The following is a 21419-nucleotide window of genomic DNA, read 5'->3' as shown; positions in this document are numbered from 1 at the left end:
ACAACATTGATCAAAAAAGCAAGCCTCACTACATCTTTTGAAAAGTTGATCTATTATGGCAGAATTTTCTGACCATAGTACCATACAATTGAAATAAATAACAAAAGATGGAAGAAAGAAATATTTTAACTTCTTGGAAAAAAATTCTTCCCATTTACTTTGAAATATAGAGGGAATTTCAAATCTGCAATTAAGAATGGATTGAAAACGGTGATAGTGGCAACATTATGAGCAAAATCTGTGAGGTATGGCCAAGCAGAACTCAAGGAAAATCCCTAGCTTTAAACATTTTCATTACTTAAATGAAGAAGATTAAAAATAAATTTCCTATTCATTTATTTTCAAACGAATTGCTAAAAAATGATCAGAAAAAAAGGAGGTGAGAATTTTGAAATGATAAAAGGAGAATATATAATAAGTTAGAATCCTGTTTAAAATTGATAAAAAAAAATCAGTTTTTGTGTGTGCATCTGGCAGGCGGAGGAAGGGTAGACATACAAATAGAAAACAAATCAATAAAATAAACTATCAATAAGCCAAATCAATTTAGAAAAGAGAAAAGGCATTATAAAAGTTTAGGAATGATACATGGAAAGTAGCCACAATACAGTGGAAATTAAAATAATTGTAGAGAGTCATTTGTGTAACTATTCGAATGATTTTTAAAATCTAGATAAAATGGACTTAAGAAAACGAATTTACCAAATTAGGCTCAAGTAGAGATTTGTAGTGTGATCATCAGCTGGCCTCCAATGGAGGTTTTAATTCAGGCTGCTCTTGAGCTGGGCAGCTAGCTTTTAGTGGCCAGTATCCTGTGCTTCTCCTCATCATTTCCAGGTTCAATGGGAACAACGGCTCCCTTTTTTGATGGTCATATTCTGAAACAGTTTCCTTGATAGATGCTGGGCCCTGGGTAGGCCCGCATGAGGCGATGAGTATGGGGTAAGCTACCCTTTCCTTTATAGCCTGGTTGCTTCACGAGACCACACAGGCATGTGTAAGATTACCAGATTTTATTATACAGTTGGGGTAATAACCAAACTACATGCTAATATGACTTCTCCCATACTCCAAGAGACAGCACTAAGGAATTTTTAAATTTTTTTTTTCTTGAGATGGAGTCTCACTCTGTTGCCCAAGCTGGAGTGCAGTGGCGTGATCTCAGCTCACTGCAACCTCTGCCTCCCTGGTGTCTCAGCCTCCTGAATAGCTGGGATTACAGGCATGTGCCACCATGTCTGGCTCAGTTTTTGTATTTTTAGTAGAGACCGGGTTTTGCAATGTTTTCATTGGCCTGATTGGTCTTGAACTCCTGACCTTAAGTGATCCACCTGCCTCGGCCCCCCAAAGTACTGGGATTACAGGCGTGAGCCACCACGAAGTTAAACACTTTATGGGCGTCCCCTCATGGGTGTTACCAGTTCTAATCCCACTCCTCTTTCCACTCTACTGGGTGACTCCTCCTATCTTCTGGGAAATGTTAACCTCACTCATAAGAGTTGTTCTTGCCTTAGAATCCTTTCCTACACTCCTGACAATGTTTCTTCAGCACCGCATTCCTCAAGTCTAAGTTATTCATTCTAGAATAATGCCACAGACACTCTTACTAGGATAGTCCACAGTGGCCTTGGCACTCCAAGTTTTGCAGAGCAGCTCAGGGTAGGCATACTTGAGTCTGTTCCCATTCAAGTTCAAGTTCTCCTTATCAGGTGACTTGCAGACTCTCCTCCTTAGTCTCCCAAGTGTCTAGCTGGTAAATGTTTACTCATGTCCACACAAACATCCCAAGGACAAATATTCATTCTCAGAGATGATACAGTCTAAACTCACCAGGAGAAAGATAAGTATTTCCTTGACTCCTATGTTTGCAAGGTTGCTGCTCTGTCGTAGAGTTCTGACTGTACGTTTGTGGCAGGACAGAGTTCTAAGTCCTCCTCTTACCTTTGCTTGCTTTGTATCGTCATTGTTGGTGGAGAGCCTTTTCACGTAATGAAAGCTCAAATTTATGCTGTAAGAGACGTTCAATATTAGCAAGAGATTTATCTGTTTTTTAGATTCTAAGAGTCTGAAAAGCCTAACCATAAGGTACAAATAACTGTTGATCCATTCTTGTGGGTCCAGCGCTGAGCAAGGGATGAGTTACTTTTTGTTGTGGGCTCATAAGAAAGGTGGTCTCACTGGCTGTGACATTGAAGAGCCTTGACAGGCTGCAGCCTCAGGCTTAGGGGTGAAGGTGGGGTAGGTATAGAGGTAGGAGTGTATGTATATTAGGGAACAGGAAAGGAGAGAGTAATGTAGAACAGAAAAAGGGGGGCCTCCCAGGCACTCATCTCCATTTGGATGGAAAGGACAAACCACAAGTTAATCTTCAGGGAGCTTTCATTCCTCTCCTTTATCCTTCATTTCAGGTTCTGTCCCCTTGAGTCCTGCCAGAATATGAAATAGGCTGTTCCTGAGTTCAATATCATAATGACTTGTCTTCTGCTCATACAATGCTCTTTTCTAAATGAAAAATTATTGCTTTTTAGAGCTCAGCCGAAGCAACAACCTCCTCTCCCCAGTGTATGTGTGAGTTTTCCAATAAATGGGACTCCTAGTTCGTGACTAAAAAATCGCATTCTCTTTTGAGATGAAGTCTTGCTCTGTTGCCCAAGCTGGAGTGCAGTGGCACGATCTTGGCTCACTGCAACCTCCGCCTCCCAGGTTCAAGTGATTTTCCCACCTCAGCCTCCTGAGTAGCTGGGATTACAGGCACACGCCACCATGCTGGCTAATTTTTGTATTTTTTAAAGTAGAGACGGGGTTTTGCCATGTTGGCCAGGCTGGTCTCAAACTCCTGATCTCAAGTGATCCACTTGCCTTAGCTTCCCAAAGTGCTGGGATTACAGGTGTGAGCCACTGTGACTGGCCCACATTCTTTATTGAAAAGATATTCTTATGTAAATTACTGAGTTTCCAAAAGCTATCATTCAATAAAAATAAAAAATATGAGGTTTCTGTTGATTAAAATATGCTTCTTCTTACTTTTTGTATGTCATGTTTTTTTCACATAGCCTAGGCAGTCAGAGCCATGATCACTGTCTTTAGCTAAGATTTCTGAGAGCCTCAACACCAGTTGCTGTACTCATTAATACTCCGATATTGGGGATGTCTAACAAAATTAGGTCATTTAATAGTGTGATCCTCTTTTTGAAACTGACAATTTTCCTTCCTAGTTAAATTGTCATCTCTTGGCACAGCCTCGATGAAACTATCCTAATTATTTCACAAATGCCTTCACATTCCAAACTGAGATATCTTCCAGAGACTTTTCTATACATTTTATACATTTCTACACAAACCTTTAGAATCTGTTTTATACTCAGTATGATTTATCATCCATAACAAAGAATATTAACTTGATGCTGTAACACTGAACCAAACTGATCTCACCAAAAGTGCTCACATATTAGATTGCTGTCAGCACTCCCTGCACACGCCCTCACCCCCACCTGCAGAGAGCAACTTTAGGGCTTGCTTAGAAAACTAAAGGCAGATGGACAGAGAAATGAGTTGGAAAGCATTCGGATTTTCTTTCATTTTTCTTTCAGGTTTATACAAATTTTAATATAATATAACTAAAAGATTTTTAAAATAGAAAAATAATCTTCCTAACCCTGCTACCCAAAGACAAATTAGTTTCATATTTTTCACACTACCTTCTGGTTTTTGATCATATGCATTTCTTTTTAATAATATTTTAAGCATAGTGAAACCTACATTTTTGTAATATGTGATTATATGAATTATATGTTTTTCACTTGATACTATATTATAAATATTTTTTGTTTTTACATTTTTTCCATTTTTAAGCTTTTCACATCGTCATAGTCTTTCATAATATTAGTGTACCACAATGTGTTTAGTAATATCCTTATATTAAACAGTAGCCATGTGACCCAGCATTGCTCAGGATAATTATTAGCCACCGACAAATACAATGCAAATACAACTTAATACACATAATAAAGATTAATATGTTATAATAATTTTCTATAATTGTAATAATTCAGAGCTGTGATTATGTTTAACTTTGTAACAAGATTACTTTATCGATCACATCTGTCATCTATACTTCAAGACTATTGCTCACTCTGAAGCTGTCTTGAGTGACAGCCTGGTGCTAGATGGGCAGGGGCACCAGAAGTCAGACTGCCTGGGTGTGAAGCCTGGCTTTGTCCCTTACTATCTGTTTGAGCTTAGAAATGCATGAACACTATGTTTGAGGTCTTTGTATCTCGGTTCCCTCCTCTGTAAAATCGCTATAACTGATAATATCTACTTGACAGAATTGTTATAGGATTATGAGATATAACACTTGTAAAGCACTAAGACATGTGAGCTATCACTATTAGCAACGCCTGCAATTTGGAGCTTCTGTCCTGTGATTTATTAATGGTTATGACAAAATGGACTCACAGATCTGTAGCTGTGTGAAAATGGAGGAGTAGTTTCAGTGAGTCGATGCATTTTGTCTATCTAATCTTGTAAGTTTTAAAACTCATTTAACCAAGTTTTTTAAAGAATGTGTCTTACATTGTTCTCTGTGGAAGAAAAACATTTGAAGTGGCTCGTATTGTTTCTCACTGTGTGTCACTTAAATTCTATTCTATCCCAGGTCATTTAAATTCTAAGTTAGACCAAAACAAATGTGTTCTGATGTAATAATGGGAATCATAATAGCACCTGTCTCACAAGGCTCTTTTGAGGATTTAAATTAGTTAATATTCAGTAGAATAGTTCCTAAATATAGTAAATACTATGGAAATATTTGGTAATACAATAAAATAAAAATAAAACCATTCCAATGTTGCGGTGAAACTCTTTTTAGTTTGCATGATATAATTAGGAATTTTATTCATGTGGAAATTACATGGAGGAATTTAATTTTATTTAATTATATGGAGATTTTTGTCATTTCTAATTTTTAGCTTTTACAGATAATGCTGCCGATGGGCATCTTCATGCATGCATTTATTTGTTTTTCTTCTTTTAAAATACTTTCTTTAGGATAAAACCTTGGAGTGAGTTTGCTGGAGAATTTTAGTGAAGAAGTAGGTTAGTTCTGACAGCAAAGATTTCCAGGAAGTGGGTGGGAGGGAATCAAGCTGGGCTTTAGGGCATTGTGGAGATGGCAGGGTCAGTAGAGCTGGGAGGCTCTCTCACCAGCTTGAGAGCTCAGTACATTGGGAGTCAGCAGGGGGCAAAAACAGCGGAGTGTGGGGCAACGCAATGGCTGGAATCCAGTGAGATGACTTTTAGATCCATCTTCACCTCTCTGTTGAAATGCAAGGCTGCGGCCGGGTGCGGTGGCTCGCACCTGTAATCTCAGCACTTTGGGAGGCTGAGGCGGGCGGAGCACGAGGTCAGGAGATCGAGACCATCCTGGCTAACGTGGTGAAACCCCATCTCTACTAAAAATACAAAAAAGTAGCTGGGCATAGTGGCAGGTGCCTGTAGTCCCAGCTACTCGGGAGGCTGAGGCAGGAGAATGGCGTGAACCCAGGAGGTGGAGCTTGCAGTGAGCTGAGATCGTGCCACTGCACTCCAGCCTGGGTGACAGAGTGAAACTCCATCTCAAAAAAAAAAAAAAAAAAAAGAAAGAAAGAAAAGAAAAAAAAAAGAAATGCAAGGTTGTTTTGCCCCTGTGGCTCTCCATTTCTTCTAAAGCCTTTCCCAGTATGAGGGTCTATGAGTTCTTTATTTCTTAAATATTAAATACCTTCTAAATGCCTAAAATTGCGCTCAGTACTAGAGATGCAACAAGGAGTAAAACATAGTCAGTATTTTCTTAGTTACAGATGCACAAGACAATTTTCAGGTAAATTTAAATCATGTGATAAACTCAAGTGATAAACAAATACAGAAAACTGTAAAGGCACAGGATGGGGTGGGAGCTCACTTACCCCAGCCTTGAGAGGTAGGCTGGGCGGAAGGGAAGGAAGTTTTCCTGGAGGAGGTAATGGTTGGACTTAACCTTAAAGGAGGCACAGGAGTTAACCAGGCAATGGGGAGAGTGAAGAGCGCTCAGGGCAGAGGAGATGGCATGGCCGACACACAGTGGGATCATCAGGGTGCTTCAGAGGACTGGCAGTTCTTTGTCCTTGGGGAATCAAAAGCAAGGCAGGTGGCCCGAGATGTGGCTGGAGAGGCAGCCAAGGTCCTGGTACATCACTTTAAAGCGTTTGGGTTTTCGACAGGCCATTTTACCAAAGAGTGGCTTTGGAAATGTGCCAGCTTCCACTAAAGGCCAAGAATCTGTCCTGTTTTCCCGTATCTTGACAGTGCTTTCCCCGCGAGGCTCAGAGCACCTTATTTTTAGGGTGACCACTAGCTGTCGCTATTGAACAGGTCTAGTTCCCCAGGGCTCAATGTCAAACGTAAGTCCCCAGCAGCCGGGCGGAGTTACCGGATGCCGGAGTCCAGCCCCCCCCAGGTCAGTTCAGGGCCCTAAGCGATGACTCACTGGTAGGCACGCTGGTGTACAGGTGGTGGCTGCCCTCGGGTAGAACCTGCTACCCACTTGGGAAGGAGATTGTGTGAAGCGTGGTACACCACCACATTCGGCCACGGGGTGGCGCTGCCACCCTGACGGCCCGAAGGGAGGCCGGCAAAGAGGCAAAGTCTTTCCTTAGGACAGCCTTGCTCTTTTGGGGTCCACAGTACTACTGTTCAAGGACAGCGTGAGGGAGCCCCGACGCACACCACCCCAGCGGTCCCCGGGCAGCCAGTCGCTCAGCAGAGAGATGCTCGAACGCTCTGCCATTTCTTTTGTCTCATGGGCCTTAGCCCCTCATTGTTAAGGGTCTTTTGGGCCAGTCCCCAGTTTCCACCCTCTGATTCCAGGTTATGTGGTGTACCAATGGTCCTCTCCTAGGGCTTCTGTTTCCTATCATCCTTCCCAGAAAGCCTACCCAACTCAGCCAGTGAGTTGGAAAGTTCATCTGGTACTTTCCATCTTTTAAAAATTGATTTTTTGATACACAGTCATGCATAGCATCATGATGTTTTGGTCAATGAGGGACTGTATATACAATGGTGGTCCTATAAGATTATAATATTGTATTTTTACTATACCTTTTCTATGCTTAGATATGTTTAGATACACAAATATTTACCGCTGTGTTACAATTGCCTGCAGTATTCAGTATGGTAACATGTTGCACAGGTTTGTAGCAGAGGAGCTGTAGGTGCACCATACAGCCTAGGTGTGTGGTAGGTTCTATCAGTTAGGTATGTGTAAGTACACTCTATGATGTTAGAACAATGATAGAATCAACTGTGATGCATTTCTCAGGTCTTATTCCTGTTGTTAAGTCATGCATGACTGTACATTTACATAGTGAAATAATTGCTACAGTCAAGCAAGTTAACGTATTCATCATCTCATAGTCACCTTTTTATTGTGGTAAAAGTATGTAAAATCTACTCTGTTATTTCCAGTATATGATGCAATACTATTAACTATAGTCCTTGTGATGTTTCAGGGGTTAAAGGTACGCCATTCTGGCATATTGACTATTTAAGTTAAGGACACTTAAAAACCAGCAAGTGTAAGATGATCACTCTGACCTTTGAGCCGTTTCTTAAAAGCAAATGACATTCTCATGGGAAAGACATCCTCTCTGTAGTAGGATAAAAAAGGAACAGTCTTATCATCAAGGATGAGAAGCTGAAGCCAAGAGAAATTTGTACAAACAAACCTTGTTAAACTAATCCTTATCTTCCTGTTGCATCTCTACCCAATTAAATACCCTAGCCCAAGCCACTTGCCCTATCACATTTTTCAGTGTGCTATTCTTTGTCAAATTCAGTATACTGAATTTGTAACTGACTCGAACTGCTTCTTCGGGTCTTTATTTCCTTATGAGGTTCTCCTGTGCCATGTAAAATTTCTATTAAATAAATTTGTTTGCTTGTCTTCTGTTAATCTGTCTTATGTCAGCTTAATTCTTGGGCTCAGCCAGGATCCTCTGAGAATAGAAGTGGAGTTTTGCTGCCCCTATATTGTACATTAGATCTCTAGGTTTATTTATTTTACATAACTGAAACTTTGTGCCCTTTGACCTCTATCTCCCCATCATCCCTCTACCCCAACCACCTTTCTACTCTCTGTTTCTATATATTCAAATTTTTCTTTTTTTTTTAAGTGAGATAATGCAATATTTTTCTTTCTGTATCTGACTTATTGGAGCTCGCCCTAAGCCAAGGGAACATTTGTCCCATAACTCACGTCCCAAAGGACTAGTTAAAAGCATAACATATGCTGACTTCTTTCTCTAATACAACTTTAGAGCCATAGCCTCCAACGGGGGACGTGCAGGAGAACTACTAGGATGGGCAGAATATTGGAATTTCTATTTACTTTAATTTTTAAAATGTTTTATTTTTATTTCACCTAATACGCACACATAGTTATATAATTTTACTTAGTGAAATGTTCATGTTTTAGGTTCTAAGAACTTCGCCAAACTTGAACTCTGGAGAGAAGCGAAATTCACTCCCTAGCTCTAGAAAGGGGAATTTGGTAGAAGAGGGATCTCATTCTTCCAGTTTCTTCCCCTCGGGTAGTTTTCTGTGTATGGAAAAGAACGGAGCTTAAAATTATTATGTGATGACAATTCTACTTAAGAACTTAGGAGACTATCATTTCCTCAAATTAATATGGCAGTTTCTTGATTGAAGAATTATACTTTTAATTTTCCTGGCTGCCTTCTTAGGAACAAATATACATTTTTAGTACAGGCAACTTTTATTGTTTCATTGCCTCTAATTTAAAACATATTTGCATTATAATAGTTCACAGTGTTTCACAGTAAAATAGTTTGTCATTTTCTACCATAAAGGAGGCAGACTCTAAAACAAAACATGCTTTTAGAATCCATTCAAGCTGTCAACATCATCAACACAGTAAGAGCAGTCAAATAGAACCATAAATATATTTGTCAACCCTTGGAGCCTACTAATAACAGGTATATATTAGCTAGATATATGGTAGCTCCAGGGGAGTGCTCAAAAGAGGTAGCCCATGTGCTCGGGAGGTATAGCTACCTTTCACAATGAGAATAAGCCGGTCATGTCCTGTCCCATTGTTTATTATGTATTTATGTCTTCTCCTCGAAGAGGCCAGAGCCTGGTTCACAGGCCACACTGAGAACAGGCTATGCTCTGACCTTCCCATTCCTGTTCTTGAGATCAGTCCAGCAGTGAACATTATCTGTAAATAATTTTATGAAAAGTATAGCAGGAGTCTCTGTTCCGGTGGTCATAGACAATGGGATTGACAACCAAATTTTCATATGACAGGAGAATGGTCATCTTCCTTGCCCACTTGGGCTTATCTTTAGCCTGAGCTAGCTGAAAAAGAGTGACACAGTCCATGGTGCACACTGGTAATGAGCACAGAGCAAACATCCCCACCATCACAGCCAGCAACTTGGCTGTGTGGATCTCCCGCTGGAGGGTGGTCCTTGAGTGGTCCATCAGCTCCATGTACTAAAGCTGCCTGCAGGTCACTGTGAAGAACTTGATGGAGATCATCCACATTATGAGCAGTGGGGGCAGGACTTACCCCCCCCCCAAAAAAAAACTGAAATATACCATGTAACTCATGGGTACTGCATTCTAAAAGACACACTTCACAAGGCAGCAGCTTTCATTCATGGTTCCATCCCAGGGCTCCTTGCAGTTGTTGGACGTAGTATCTTTACTGTTCCACTCCAGGAATGAGGTCAGTCCAATGCCAAAGGCAAGGACCCAGAGGACAGCAGTAACCCCTCTTGTTTGGGTCCCAGTGACTAAACTTTTATGCCTGAGCCAACTGTGGCTGGCCAGGTACCTGTTGATGGCCATGGACAGGAGGCTGAAGATGGAGCTCTGTGTGAGCACAGGCATGAAGCAGGCAAGGAAGAGGTGGCTGTGGAAGTCAGTGCAGAACCTAGGCTGATAATGATGGGAAAGGGGAAGGTGAATAGCCCCATGGCCACATCAGGGACACCAGGAAGCACTTGGTGGACAACTGTAGTGCACTTGGCATGCCAGCCCTAGCACCATGAATGGGTGCGCCCTGCACCTCCAGCAGCATGGCCTGGCTAGCCAGGCTCCTCATCTACCTGGGCCCATGGCTCATCTACTAGGGCCTCATCTACCATGAGCCTCACGTGGGACAGTTGTATGTGCCCACACTATGCCTTTGCCAGCTGCATCTCTCTATTTATTTTTAGTTTGTCCTTTTAAGATTTCAATTTTTGTATATGTTTTATGCTAGCAAAAATTATATGCATAGATTAACTAAATAGTAACCATCTGTCTATTAGAAGCACACATGCTTAATCATTTTTTTTCCAACTTGGGGATCTTTTGAGTTTCCCAAGTGTAATCATGTTTTACTAATGAAGTATGCGAACAAAAGCTTCGGAGAACCCTGCTCTAGAGAGTCTTCGATCCAGCCATCCTTTGAAGTTTGCCATGGACTGTACTCTGGGTTGCTTTTCACATGCTGGCCTGGAGTGGTCCAACCAAGGAGCAGGGTTCTGTCAGTGTGGAGAATAGTAGCACAGAAGCTCTGGAGAGGGACTTGTTGGTGAGGAGGGACTTAACTGTCCTTGAGAAGGAGATCTCTGGAAGAGCAGCCTGGATGTCTGTCCCCTGTGCCAATGTGTACTCCTCCTCTGAGATCTCCTCCTCAGGGCTCCCTCCTACTGATATCTAGGCCTTTTCATGACATTCTTTACTGAAGAGAGGGAATCACAATTTCTCAAAGGGAAATTTACAGATGTGGGAAGCCTGGGATTTCCTCCAGCATGGGTAGAGCTGCGGTGCCCAAGTAGGACCTTGCAAATGGTCAATGTGAGTGGATGCTGTCAGCATGGTTAGGAGGCTGACGTCTTAGGACCTGTGTCCTTCTACTCTGACTGTATCTCCCTGCTTCTCTGGTGATTTATATTTATGACAAACACTATTGGTTGCTGAATAGAACCACAGTTTTGTTTGGCGTGGCAATGTGTCCAGTTGAAAGCTCCATTTCTCAGCCTCCCCTGAAAGGAACAGTGGCCACACGCCATGGCTGTGGGCCGTGAGATGTAAGCTGAAGTCTTTGGATGGGACTTCCCAGTGTGCTCATTATCAGGGGTCAGAGTCAGCTGGTGTGCATCCTGTACCCTTCACCTTCCTCCTTCTCTTGCTGGAAACACTGAGCGATCCTGAGGGTGGGACCACTGTCTTGTGAATACCCAGCATCAAGGAGGAGGATGGAGAGCTGAGTGAAAAGACAGAAGGAGCCCAGATCCCCAAAGGCCCTAGTCGGCTCCACCCAGACTTTTTGTTAGGAGAGGAAAAGAATTCTCTGCTTGATTCAGCCAGCCACTGTCAGATAGTTGGATTTTCTGTTGCTCCCAGGGGAATGCAGTGCTAACAAACTTGAAAGTCATGACTACAGGGCTCCCTGACACTTCGGTCGAGGCTGTTGACTTCATGCAGGATGCTGACGCCCTTAGAATGGAAGAGTGTGAGCATCCCATGTCTTCAGGAGCCCTTGCTGCCTCTCCTTCCCTGGCAATGGTATTATAGAATGTAGATGTCTTGTCACTGCTAGTCAGCTTGGCCACACTCACTGACAGAAAAAAAAAAAAAAATGCCGATTTGACTCGTGTTATCAGTGTTTGATTTCAAGTCCTGGAGGAGGAGAGAGTGAACTGTCTCCTTGAGAATAACGAATTCTGTCAGGAATGTGGAAAGTGAAAGTCATGATGATGTGCTGGAGCCAGTACACAGGCTTGAGAGAGCCGGGGGTGCCCATCTCTTCCCAGTCCACATGCAGTGATGTCCTGTTGGTGACTCGATGTTGGCTACAGTGAGAGTCTTTACATCATAGATACAGGCAAATGCTACCAATCAGCAAATTAAGGCTTTGTTTCTTCTTTTTCTGGAGAGTTAGTTGTTAAACATTTCTCAGCACAGCCCTGGAAGAGACCAAAGGTTTAGTTTAATATTAACTCCTAGATACTGGCTATTAGTTTTCATATCTTCTGCTCCCATAATGCTATGGAGGGGTGAGTAAGCCCAAAATCAGCAGAATCAGAAAGGCTGCTTTATCCTGAACACAGGCTGAAACCTTACAATAACTTTGGGCCTAAGGAGAATGCTTACATGTTCAGATTAAAGGCAAAAACTAATTTTTAACTTGACTTTAGCTATCAATTTGTCACCTGACCGTGTTTCTGTCTCTGCACTCATCTCCTCACCTCCTATTCAGCCCTCCCACTCCTGTCCTTTTGACAATCTGCAGGGCCTTGACTCCTGCAAACCTGCCTTCTCGCTGTGTTTATGTTACTCTCAAAAGCTCCTGATTCTGGATCTGGCAAAACAGTTTATCACTTGTATCTAGATACCTCATGATCTTCTCTGGCCCGCACATATGTGCCAGGTGCTCCTCTAGGTGCTGGGGGCACACTAAACTAAACAGAAAAAACTCCTGTCCTCATGAAACCAACATTCTAGCAAGGGGAGTGAGGCAGATGGTGCTTTCTGAAGATGGCTGCAGCAATTTTTAGCCCATCCATCCCACATGCTCTTCTTACCATGTGACAGTGACACTCCTCCATCAACAGGTGGGGTCTGTATTCCCTTTCCTTGAAAAGAGGTGCATCTTCAGAACTGCTGCAACCAAAAGTGTATGGTCAGTCCTAAAAGGCAATATAGCTTCTGCCTGGCTCTTTCTCTTGGAACACTTGCCTTTGGAGATCTCAAGTCCTCCAAGTAGTCTGGCAACCCTGAAGCTGCCATTCCAAGTGACCATGTGGAGAGACCACACAAAGGTGAGAGAGACACCCACTGTGCCCTCCCTGCTCGGCTCCAGGTGCCCAAGGAGCCAGGCACCTAAGGTGCCCTACCTGTTGCACAGTCCAGCTGTTCATGTCTTCCCAGGGCAGGCACAATCACGCTTTTAGGTGATTCTCGTTCCTGATCTTTAAGCCACCCAGTCTTACTGAGTGGAGCAGAAATTAACTATCCCTGCTGAGCCTGCTCAGATTACAGATTTGTGAGCGAAGCGAATGTTGTTTTATGTTTTAACCCACTGAGTTTTGGGATGATTTGTTATGTCACCATAGTAACTGGGACAAGGGTAGATAATAAACAAGACAAATGACCAACAATATAGATAATAATAAGTATTAAATAGAAAAAAGAAGCAGGAAGGCAGACAGAAAATTTCAGGGTAGGCCCGGCATGGTGGCTCATGCCTGTAATCCCAGCACTTTGGGAGGCCAAGGCGGGTAGATCGCTTGGGTTTACGAGTTTGAGACCAATCTGGGCAACATGGCAAAACCCTGTCTCTACAAAAAATACAAAAATTAGCTGGGCATGATGGCACATGCCTCTGGTCCCATCTCTCTGGAGGCTGAGGTGGGAGGATTGAGCTCAGGAGGTAGAGGTTACAGTGAACTGTGATCATGCCACGGCACTCCAGCCTGGGTGACAGAGTGAGACCCTGTCTCAAAAAAACAAAACAGAAAGAACATTTCAGGGTGGGTTTGAAATTTTATTTAGGGTGGCTAAGGAATGCTTCATTGAAAAGGCAACTTTAAAAACTTCTTTTGGCCGGGCGCAGTGGCTCAAGCCTGTAATCCCAGCACTTTGGGAGGCCGAGACGGGCGGATCACGAGGTCAGGAGATCGAAACCATCCTGGCTAACACAGTGAAACCCCGTCTCTACTAAAAAATACAAAAAACTAGCTGGATGAGGTGGCGAGCGCCTGTAGTCCCAGCTACTCCGGAGGCTGAGGCAGGAGAATGGCGTGAATCCGGGAGGCGGAGTTTGCAGTGAGCCGAGATCTGGCCACTGCACTCCAGCCTGGGCTACAGAGCGAGACTCCGCCTTAAAAAAAAAAAAAAAAAAAAAACTTCTTTTTTTTTTATTTCCATAGTTTATTGGGGAACAGGTGGTGTTTGGTTATATGAGTAAGTTCTTTAGTGGTGATTTGTGAGATTTTGGTGCACCCATCACGTGAGCAGTATACATTGCACCCAATTTGTAGTCTTTTATCCCTCACCCCCTTCCTGCCCTATTCCCCTGAGCCCCCAAAGTCTGTTGTGTCATTCTAATGCCTTTGTATCCTCATAGCTTAGCTCCCACTTACGAGAGAATATACGATGTTTGGTTTTCCATTCCTGAGTTACTTCACTTAGAATAATAGTCTCCAATTTCATCCAAGTTCCTGTGAATGCCATTAATTCATTCCTTCTGAAGGATGAGTAGTATTCCATTGTGTGTGTGTGTGTGTGTATATATGTGTGTGTATATATATATATATATATATATATATATATATATATATATATATACACACACACACATACACCACAGTTTCTTTATCCACTCACTGAATGATGGGCATTTGGGTTGGTTCCACATTTTTGCAATTGTTAGTTGTGTTGCTATAAACATGCATGTGCAGATATCATTTTTTGTATAATGACTTATTTTCCTCTGGGTAGACACCCAGTAGTGGAATTGCTGGACCAAATGGTAGTTCTACTTTTAGTTCTTTAAGGAATCTCCACACTGTTTTCCATAGTGATCGCACTAGCCTATATTCCCACCAGCAGTGTAGAAGTGTTCGCTGTTCACCACATGCATGCCAACGTCTATTTTTTTAAATTTTTTTTTCTATTATAGCCATTCTTGCAGGAGTAAGGTAGTATCACATTGTGGTTTTGATTTGCATTTCCCTGATCATTAGAGATGTTGAGCATTTTTTCTTTTTCTTTTTTTTTGAGACAGAGTCTTGCTCTGTTGCCCAGGCTGGAGTGCAGTGGTGCAATCTTGGCTCACTGCAACCTCTGCCTCCCAGGTTCAAGTGATTCCCCTGCCTCAGCCCACTGGGATTACAGGTGCTGCCACCATGCTTGGCTAATTCTTGTATTTTTGGTAGAGATGGGGTTTCACTATGTTGGCCAGGCTGGTCTTGAACTCCTGACCTCAGGTGATCTACCCAACTCAGCCTCCCACAGTGCTGGGATTACAGATGTGACACCATGCCTGGCTGATGTTGAACATTTTATTCACATGTTTGTTGGCCATTTGTATATCTTCTTTTGTGAATTGTCTATTCACGTCCTTGGCCCATGAAAAGGCAACTTTTTGAATGAATCTGAAGGAAGTAAGGCAGCTGGCCATGTGGTATGGAGAAGTAGAAGCATATTTGGCATGCTCTGGAATAGATAGGAGGCCAAGCGAGGCCTCTTGGAGTGCTTGAGCAATGAGGCAGAAGAGAAGGAGATGCCATCTCAGAGCCAGTAAGGACCCAGATCATGTAAGATTTTTAGGTCTCTGTAAGGACTCTGGCCTTTACTCGGAATGAAATGGGATAATTATGGGTTTTGATGGAGGTATGACTTGATTCTGTTTTAATTACATCACATTTGTATGTCAGGATTCCTAGAAGTAAAATTCTGAGTCAAGGGATATGTACCCCTTGCCTTGCTTCTCTTGGTGGCCCAAGATGATGATAATATTATAATTATAACATTATGATAACATCATAATCTTGGGCCACCAAGAGAAGCAAGGCAAGGGGTACATATCCCTGTATTAAGGATCCCTAATACAGGGATTAGGTTCCTAGGGCTGCCAAAGAAAGTACTTTCTGTATTAGGTTCCAAAGGCTGCCAAAGAAAGGACCACAAACGCAGTGGCTTAAAACAATAGAAATTTATTGACTCACAGTCCTGGGGGCTGGAATACTGAAATCAAGTTGTTGAGAGGGCCACACTTCTACTGCAGCCTGTAGGGGAGAGTGCTTCCTTGCCTCTTCTTGCCTCCTGATAGGGGTTTTCAAGCCTTGGTGTCCTTTGGCCTGCAGCTGCATCACTTGCATCTCTGCCTCTGTCATCACAAGGTGTTGCCCGTGTGTGTTTCTGCCTTTATGTGGCCTTCTTCTTAAAATGACACTGGTCATATTGCTCACCTGAATCCAGTGCAGCCTTCTCTTCACCTAAGTAATTATATCTGGAATGATCTATTTCCACATAAAATCATGTTCTGAAGTATTAGGTATTAGGGATTAGCGCTTTAATATGTCTTTTTGGGGTACATGGCTCAACTCACAACACTACCAGTTTGAGAATCATGGGTGTATTCCTTGGAAGAAAGCTGTTCCTAATTTTCTCAGGTCTTACAATCGTGCCTTATGCTAGTTAGCTTCCCCATTCCATTCACATGGAATCCACATATCCTCATTCCATGAGTGTGTGTGTGTAACTTATTAACATAAGTGGAATTATATTATGCATCTTTGTAAGCAACTTGTTTTATACACTTAACAGTATGCCTTGGAATTCCTTCCATGGATGTACATATAAATTGACTTAATCCCTTGTTACCATGACACAGTGATTTCATAATATTGAATTTAATTTCTGTAATTTAAACATTTCCCCATGGGTAGACATTAAGGTTGTTTTCCATTGTCTTGGCTACTACGAATGTAATATTTGGTGAAGGAATTTCTTTGTGGGAAGAGACTATTTTTGTTAAAAAAAGATATTCAAGCTAGAGTCAGAATCAACTGTGCATAAATATACGAGGGAGAAGAAGGAGGCTGGAGGCTGGATTCTCTGGGGGTCAAAGTCAGATTAAGAGGGGAAGCCCAGAGGAAGCACTTTGAGGGCAACATGGCCAAGGGGGATCTTTTGAGTTAAATGATGCACACCGGGCTGGGCGTGGTGGCTCATGCCTGTAATCCCAGCACATTGGGAGGCTGAAGTGGGAAGACTGTTTGAGCTCTGGAGTTTGAGATCAATCTGGGCAACATAACAAGATCTCATCTCTACTAAAAATAATTTTTAAAATACCAGCCAGGCATGATGCCACATGCCTGTAGTCCCAGCTCCTTGGGAGATTGAGGTCAGAGGATTGCTAGAGCCCAGGAGTTCGAGGCTGTAGTAGAGCCATCCATGATCACGCCACTGCACTCCAGCTTGGGTGACAGAGCAAGACCGTGTCTCAAAAAAAAAAAAATAAAAGGATGTACGCTGAATGAATGTAAACTTAATCTTCCTTCTCCCCTCTGAGATATGCTACCTTGCTTACTTATACTTTCAGTGAGAATATAATTACTTTCGGAACCTACAAGAGATGCTGAATTTTTGTGTTAATGTGGGTGAGAAGTGAGCGATGCACATCTGGATTTCACATAGGATGTGAAAATGGACATCCTTGGATGTATATTTTTGAGCTCGTGATAAAGTGAGCTAGGAAGCCTAGGTTCTTTTAAGTGGAACTAGTCCAAAGACAAGGGTTATTGTACTGCTGGTGCCACTGAAATTGGAACTTGGCTCCAGCTGCTGGAACCCCTGCCACTCCTGAGAGATGGGCAGATATTTAAGGGGCAGGGGAGCCAGGTTAGGAACTGGATGAGGACCCTTGAGAGAATCTCTTAGGAAGGACTTGTTGATTGCTGGCTCCCTAAAAAAGACCACCAAACAACTTGTTGATAAGGCAAAGCTGGAGTCTTGATGGAGTCTTAGTAGACTCTGAGAGTGGAGAGGGTAAAGTCAGGGTCTTTATGGGGCTTTAAAGTCTAGGTTAAGGTGAGACTTCAGCATGGTGACTTTATTTGAATTGGATAAGGATCGTGATGCCATAGTTGGAGACTGGTGAGCACAGTGAAGCTGGGGTTTGGAACTAAGGGTTCCAAGCAGTCTTAAAGAGTAGCAGTTATTTGATGCTATCTATTGAAAAGTTCAGCACTTTTAAATGGGTTTGCAACATTTATCTTAGCAGACAAGAGTTTCTTGGAATAGTAAAGTCATGCTGATAAGAGAATGGAATGTTGAAATCGTGTTAATGAAGATAATAAGCTATATGGGTGTAGATGGTTTCAGTTCTCAGACCTACTTTTTGAGATCTTCCCCTTTGGATTCTGAAGAAAGTCTCATTTAGAATGAAGTTTAACCTCTCCCCAAGCGAATTCTAACTCAGCTTTAATATTATCTCTACCCTTGAGTAAAGGAATTACTGTGCTTCATCTCACTGTGAAGAAGGAGTCTCATTTCTACAAGAGACTGAAGGATGTTAATCTGATTGATCAGAAACCAAGACATATATTAGGCCATGTTGCAAGTGTGGGTGCATTTCATGTCAGAAACCAGACTACATTTTTTGGCCCTTTTTGTTTCGTTTTGTTTTACACATGGATGCAGCCAGGTCTCTCCTGCTCCCTTGCACTGAGCATAGCCTTGGAAGGACCTCTAAGAAAAGTGCAGCCATATTAGCATGCTCAGATCCAACCCTTTGTCCATGGGGCTGGCAGCCTCAATAGATTCCAATATGTTCTGCTGCCCAGTCATTTAGATTCAGAGGCAGGAAAAGAAAATTTCCCTTGCACTTTTAGGCACATGTCTCATGTCCCAGCATTACTTACCCTGGAAGCTGTATGTTTGGGAGTGTTGCAGTTCCTGATGGATATACCCCATTCATTTCTCCAGAACATTCGTTACCCTTTTCCATCTGCTCTGTACATGGGGAAGCTGACCTGTATGGTCTATACCTATCTGCTCCCTTGCCCCTCTGTTCAGCTAATGCGAAACACTGGCCAGAGATCAGAGGGAGGGGAGAGTGTGAGGTGAGGCTGGAGTGTTTGTTCTCCTAGATACCTCCTTCACAATCCTTAGTGGGCTGGCTGCATCTCTCTTTTTTTTTTGAGATGGAGTCTTGCTCTGTTGCCAGGCTGGAGTGCAGTGGCACAATCTCAGCTCACTGCAACCTCCGCCTCCCAGGTTCAAGCAATTCTCCTGGCTCAGCTTCCCAAGTAGCTGGGACTGTCGGCGCACACCACCACACCTAGCTAATTTTTTTATTTTTAGTAGAGATGGGGTTTCGCCATGTTGGCCAGGATGGTCTGAACCTTTTGACTTGGTGATCCACCCACCTCAGCCTCCCAAAGTGCTAGGATTAGAGGCGTGAGCCACAGCGCCTGGCTGGCGGGCTGGCTGCATCTTTTAACTAAATGTCACAGCTCCTGCCATGTGGTACTCTCCACACAGGTCTTCACATCTCAGAGTTTGTGTAACAGGTCTCTTCTCTTGTCCCTGTGGGCCTTAGGATGGAAACAGCTGCAACTAACCCTGAGATATCACTATCTTTTGTGATTTCCCTATGCCTTATCCCTTTTTTTCTTAAATACTACCAAAATTACCCAAGTTGAGGGTGTCATCTCTTACTTCTTGGGCCCTGCTCAATATCGGGCTTTGGTGAGTTGTTCATCTTGCTGATGTTTTGTTTCCCATTTAATCGTAGTTAGGTGATGCCTAATAAGTGCTTACTAAATATTTGTTGAATGAATAAATGTCTAAATGAGTGAGTGGCAGGATTTGAACTCCAACTCTCCCTCTCCAAACTTCCAATGTAGAGTTTAGTGTTCACATGTAACGTACAGATGCTTGATGTCCTCTGAGAGCAGTAAATGGGCCATTGGGTCTGTGGCTCAAATTTCTGGGACCTCTATTTCCCTGGGTTTGCCCTAGTTCCTTAGGCCTAGGTGTCTTCTTTCCCAGAGGAGCAATATGCAATCATATGAAGAATTTCAGAAATATACAGAAAAGATAAAGACACAATATTCCCCACCAAACAAAGATTAGGGTGATTTCTTCCACTCAGGAACAGATAAAGAGTTCAGACCACAGTTTATGATTTTAAAGAAACTATCCTGAATAAGCTCAAGTTATAGCTACCTGTTATGAATTTGTAAAGTTTATGTGACCTTTATTATAATTAATATTGTATTAATCATCACATATTATTATATATAAGAGATAAATTTAATATACTATCTGGGTAATTATACCTATGTTTACTAACAATTTTATAACTGCTGGCTGCAGTGGTGCATGACATTCATTATTATTATGTTTCCATTGTGCAAATGTTAGAGGAACTCCTTCCATTTGTCAGGTGTGACCCATGACTTGCATGTCTCTGGGGACACTCTGGGAAGATGTCTTCATGGACAAGAGCTCAGATAAATATGAGACAGAACAGTCCCAAAATCTCTCAGCATGCCCAGCCCTCAGGGAGTTCCTAGTTTTTTATGAATCTATCCATATTATAGCTCGTTGAGCAGAGAAATTCCAGGATCTTCCTACATGGATTTCTCATCAGAAGAGTGGTCCAGAGTGAGCTGTCATAATATACTTCTTCTTGGCGCAGAGCTCCCCCTTTGATGATCTCAAGGGCACATTCCTCCTTTGGAGCTGCTTGCATATTGATTATCCCAGAAACTGCCTTCATGGCGGTGTCTATAGAATGACAAGGGAAGAGTAGGGTTATCCGACTATGACAGTCTACATGATGGAAGGCCTGGAGACATCAACCACTTAGCTGTCAGGGGCTTTTGGCAGTGTTTGCTCTGCAAGCCTTACAGGCGCTATAGGGAATACATGGAGAGACTGGGTATGTTAGAGTCTGTTGGGCAAAGAGAGGCCTTAGTGTTAATAGGGGCCTTGCCTTCCTGGATGGAGATTGATGGGAGCAATTAGAGGTGATTACTCAGGAGATCTGAATTATGCTTCTCTCTTGGGTATTTTGGTTGGAGGCGGAGAAGTAATATGGGGGAGCAGAATGAGGATAGAAGACTCATAATCACTCAGTAGCTAATGGGAAGTGCCAGTGGGCAAAACCAGAGTGCTATATGATAATGACTTACTGTCTTATAAAAGGAAGAGATACTCAAGAATCCAGGCTTTTGCTCCCTTGTCACCACTTTCACTTCTCTCTCTTTCCAAGTTTTCACGTCCATCTTGTACAACTTCTCTCTCTCTCCATTCCTTTCTTGTCTCCCTCTGGGCCTCGGTCTCTTTCTTTACTTCTCTAACTACTACTCAATTACTCTTCAAAGAGAATTTTCTTTTAATATCTGCCACATGTTTTAGATAAACTTGTATTTGGACTTAACAGAAAAGTTGTAAAAATTACATGCAGTACCCTCTTATATTCCACATTTGCTCCCCCTGTTTGCAACATCACACATAACCATTGTGCAATGATTTAGGACAGGTACAATAATAGAATTGATACAATATATTAACTAAACTACAGAACTTATTTTTTCACTAATGTTCCTTTTATGTTCCTGGATCTTATCCAGGATTCCACTTAGTAGTAATTTCTTCCCATCTTTCTTCTAATCTGTGACAGTTCTTCAGCCTTTCTTTGCATCTCATGGCCTTGATACTTTTGAAGAATACTGACCAAATGTTTTATAAAATGTTCCTTGATTTGGGTTTGTTCATTGTTCCCTTATGATTGGAGTGGGGTCATGTATTTTGGCAAGAACACTACAAAAATGATGTTGTGTCCTTTTCAGCACATCACATCAAAG

At 42.3% G+C, this 21419-nt stretch overlaps 2 protein-coding genes and 1 pseudogene across 4 annotated transcripts in view; 1 reads left to right on the top strand and 2 right to left on the bottom strand.

Annotated features, from left to right (window-relative positions):
* Positions 1–21419, top strand: part of LAMB3 (laminin subunit beta 3) — a 160809-nt gene that overhangs the window by 13823 nt on the left and 125567 nt on the right. The window lies entirely within an intron of this gene.
* On the bottom strand, positions 9253–11553 carry LOC111531083 (annotated as a pseudogene).
* HSD11B1 (hydroxysteroid 11-beta dehydrogenase 1) overlaps positions 19722–21419 on the bottom strand; it is a 54026-nt gene continuing 52328 nt past the window's right edge. For 2 of the 3 annotated variants that reach the window (XM_023198331.1, XM_023198332.1), the window contains one exon: positions 19722–20337. In XM_023198331.1, coding sequence (XP_023054099.1) covers positions 20120–20337 — 218 coding nt within the window. In that variant the 3' untranslated portion in view covers positions 19722–20119. The remainder of the gene's footprint in view (positions 20338–21419) is intronic. The other variant, XM_023198330.2, reaches the window with a different exon arrangement.

Source organism: Piliocolobus tephrosceles, chromosome 1 (assembly GCF_002776525.5).
Source record: "Piliocolobus tephrosceles isolate RC106 chromosome 1, ASM277652v3, whole genome shotgun sequence".
Lineage (NCBI taxonomy): Eukaryota > Metazoa > Chordata > Mammalia > Primates > Cercopithecidae > Piliocolobus > Piliocolobus tephrosceles.
This window is presented reverse-complemented; position numbering and strand designations above follow the sequence as displayed.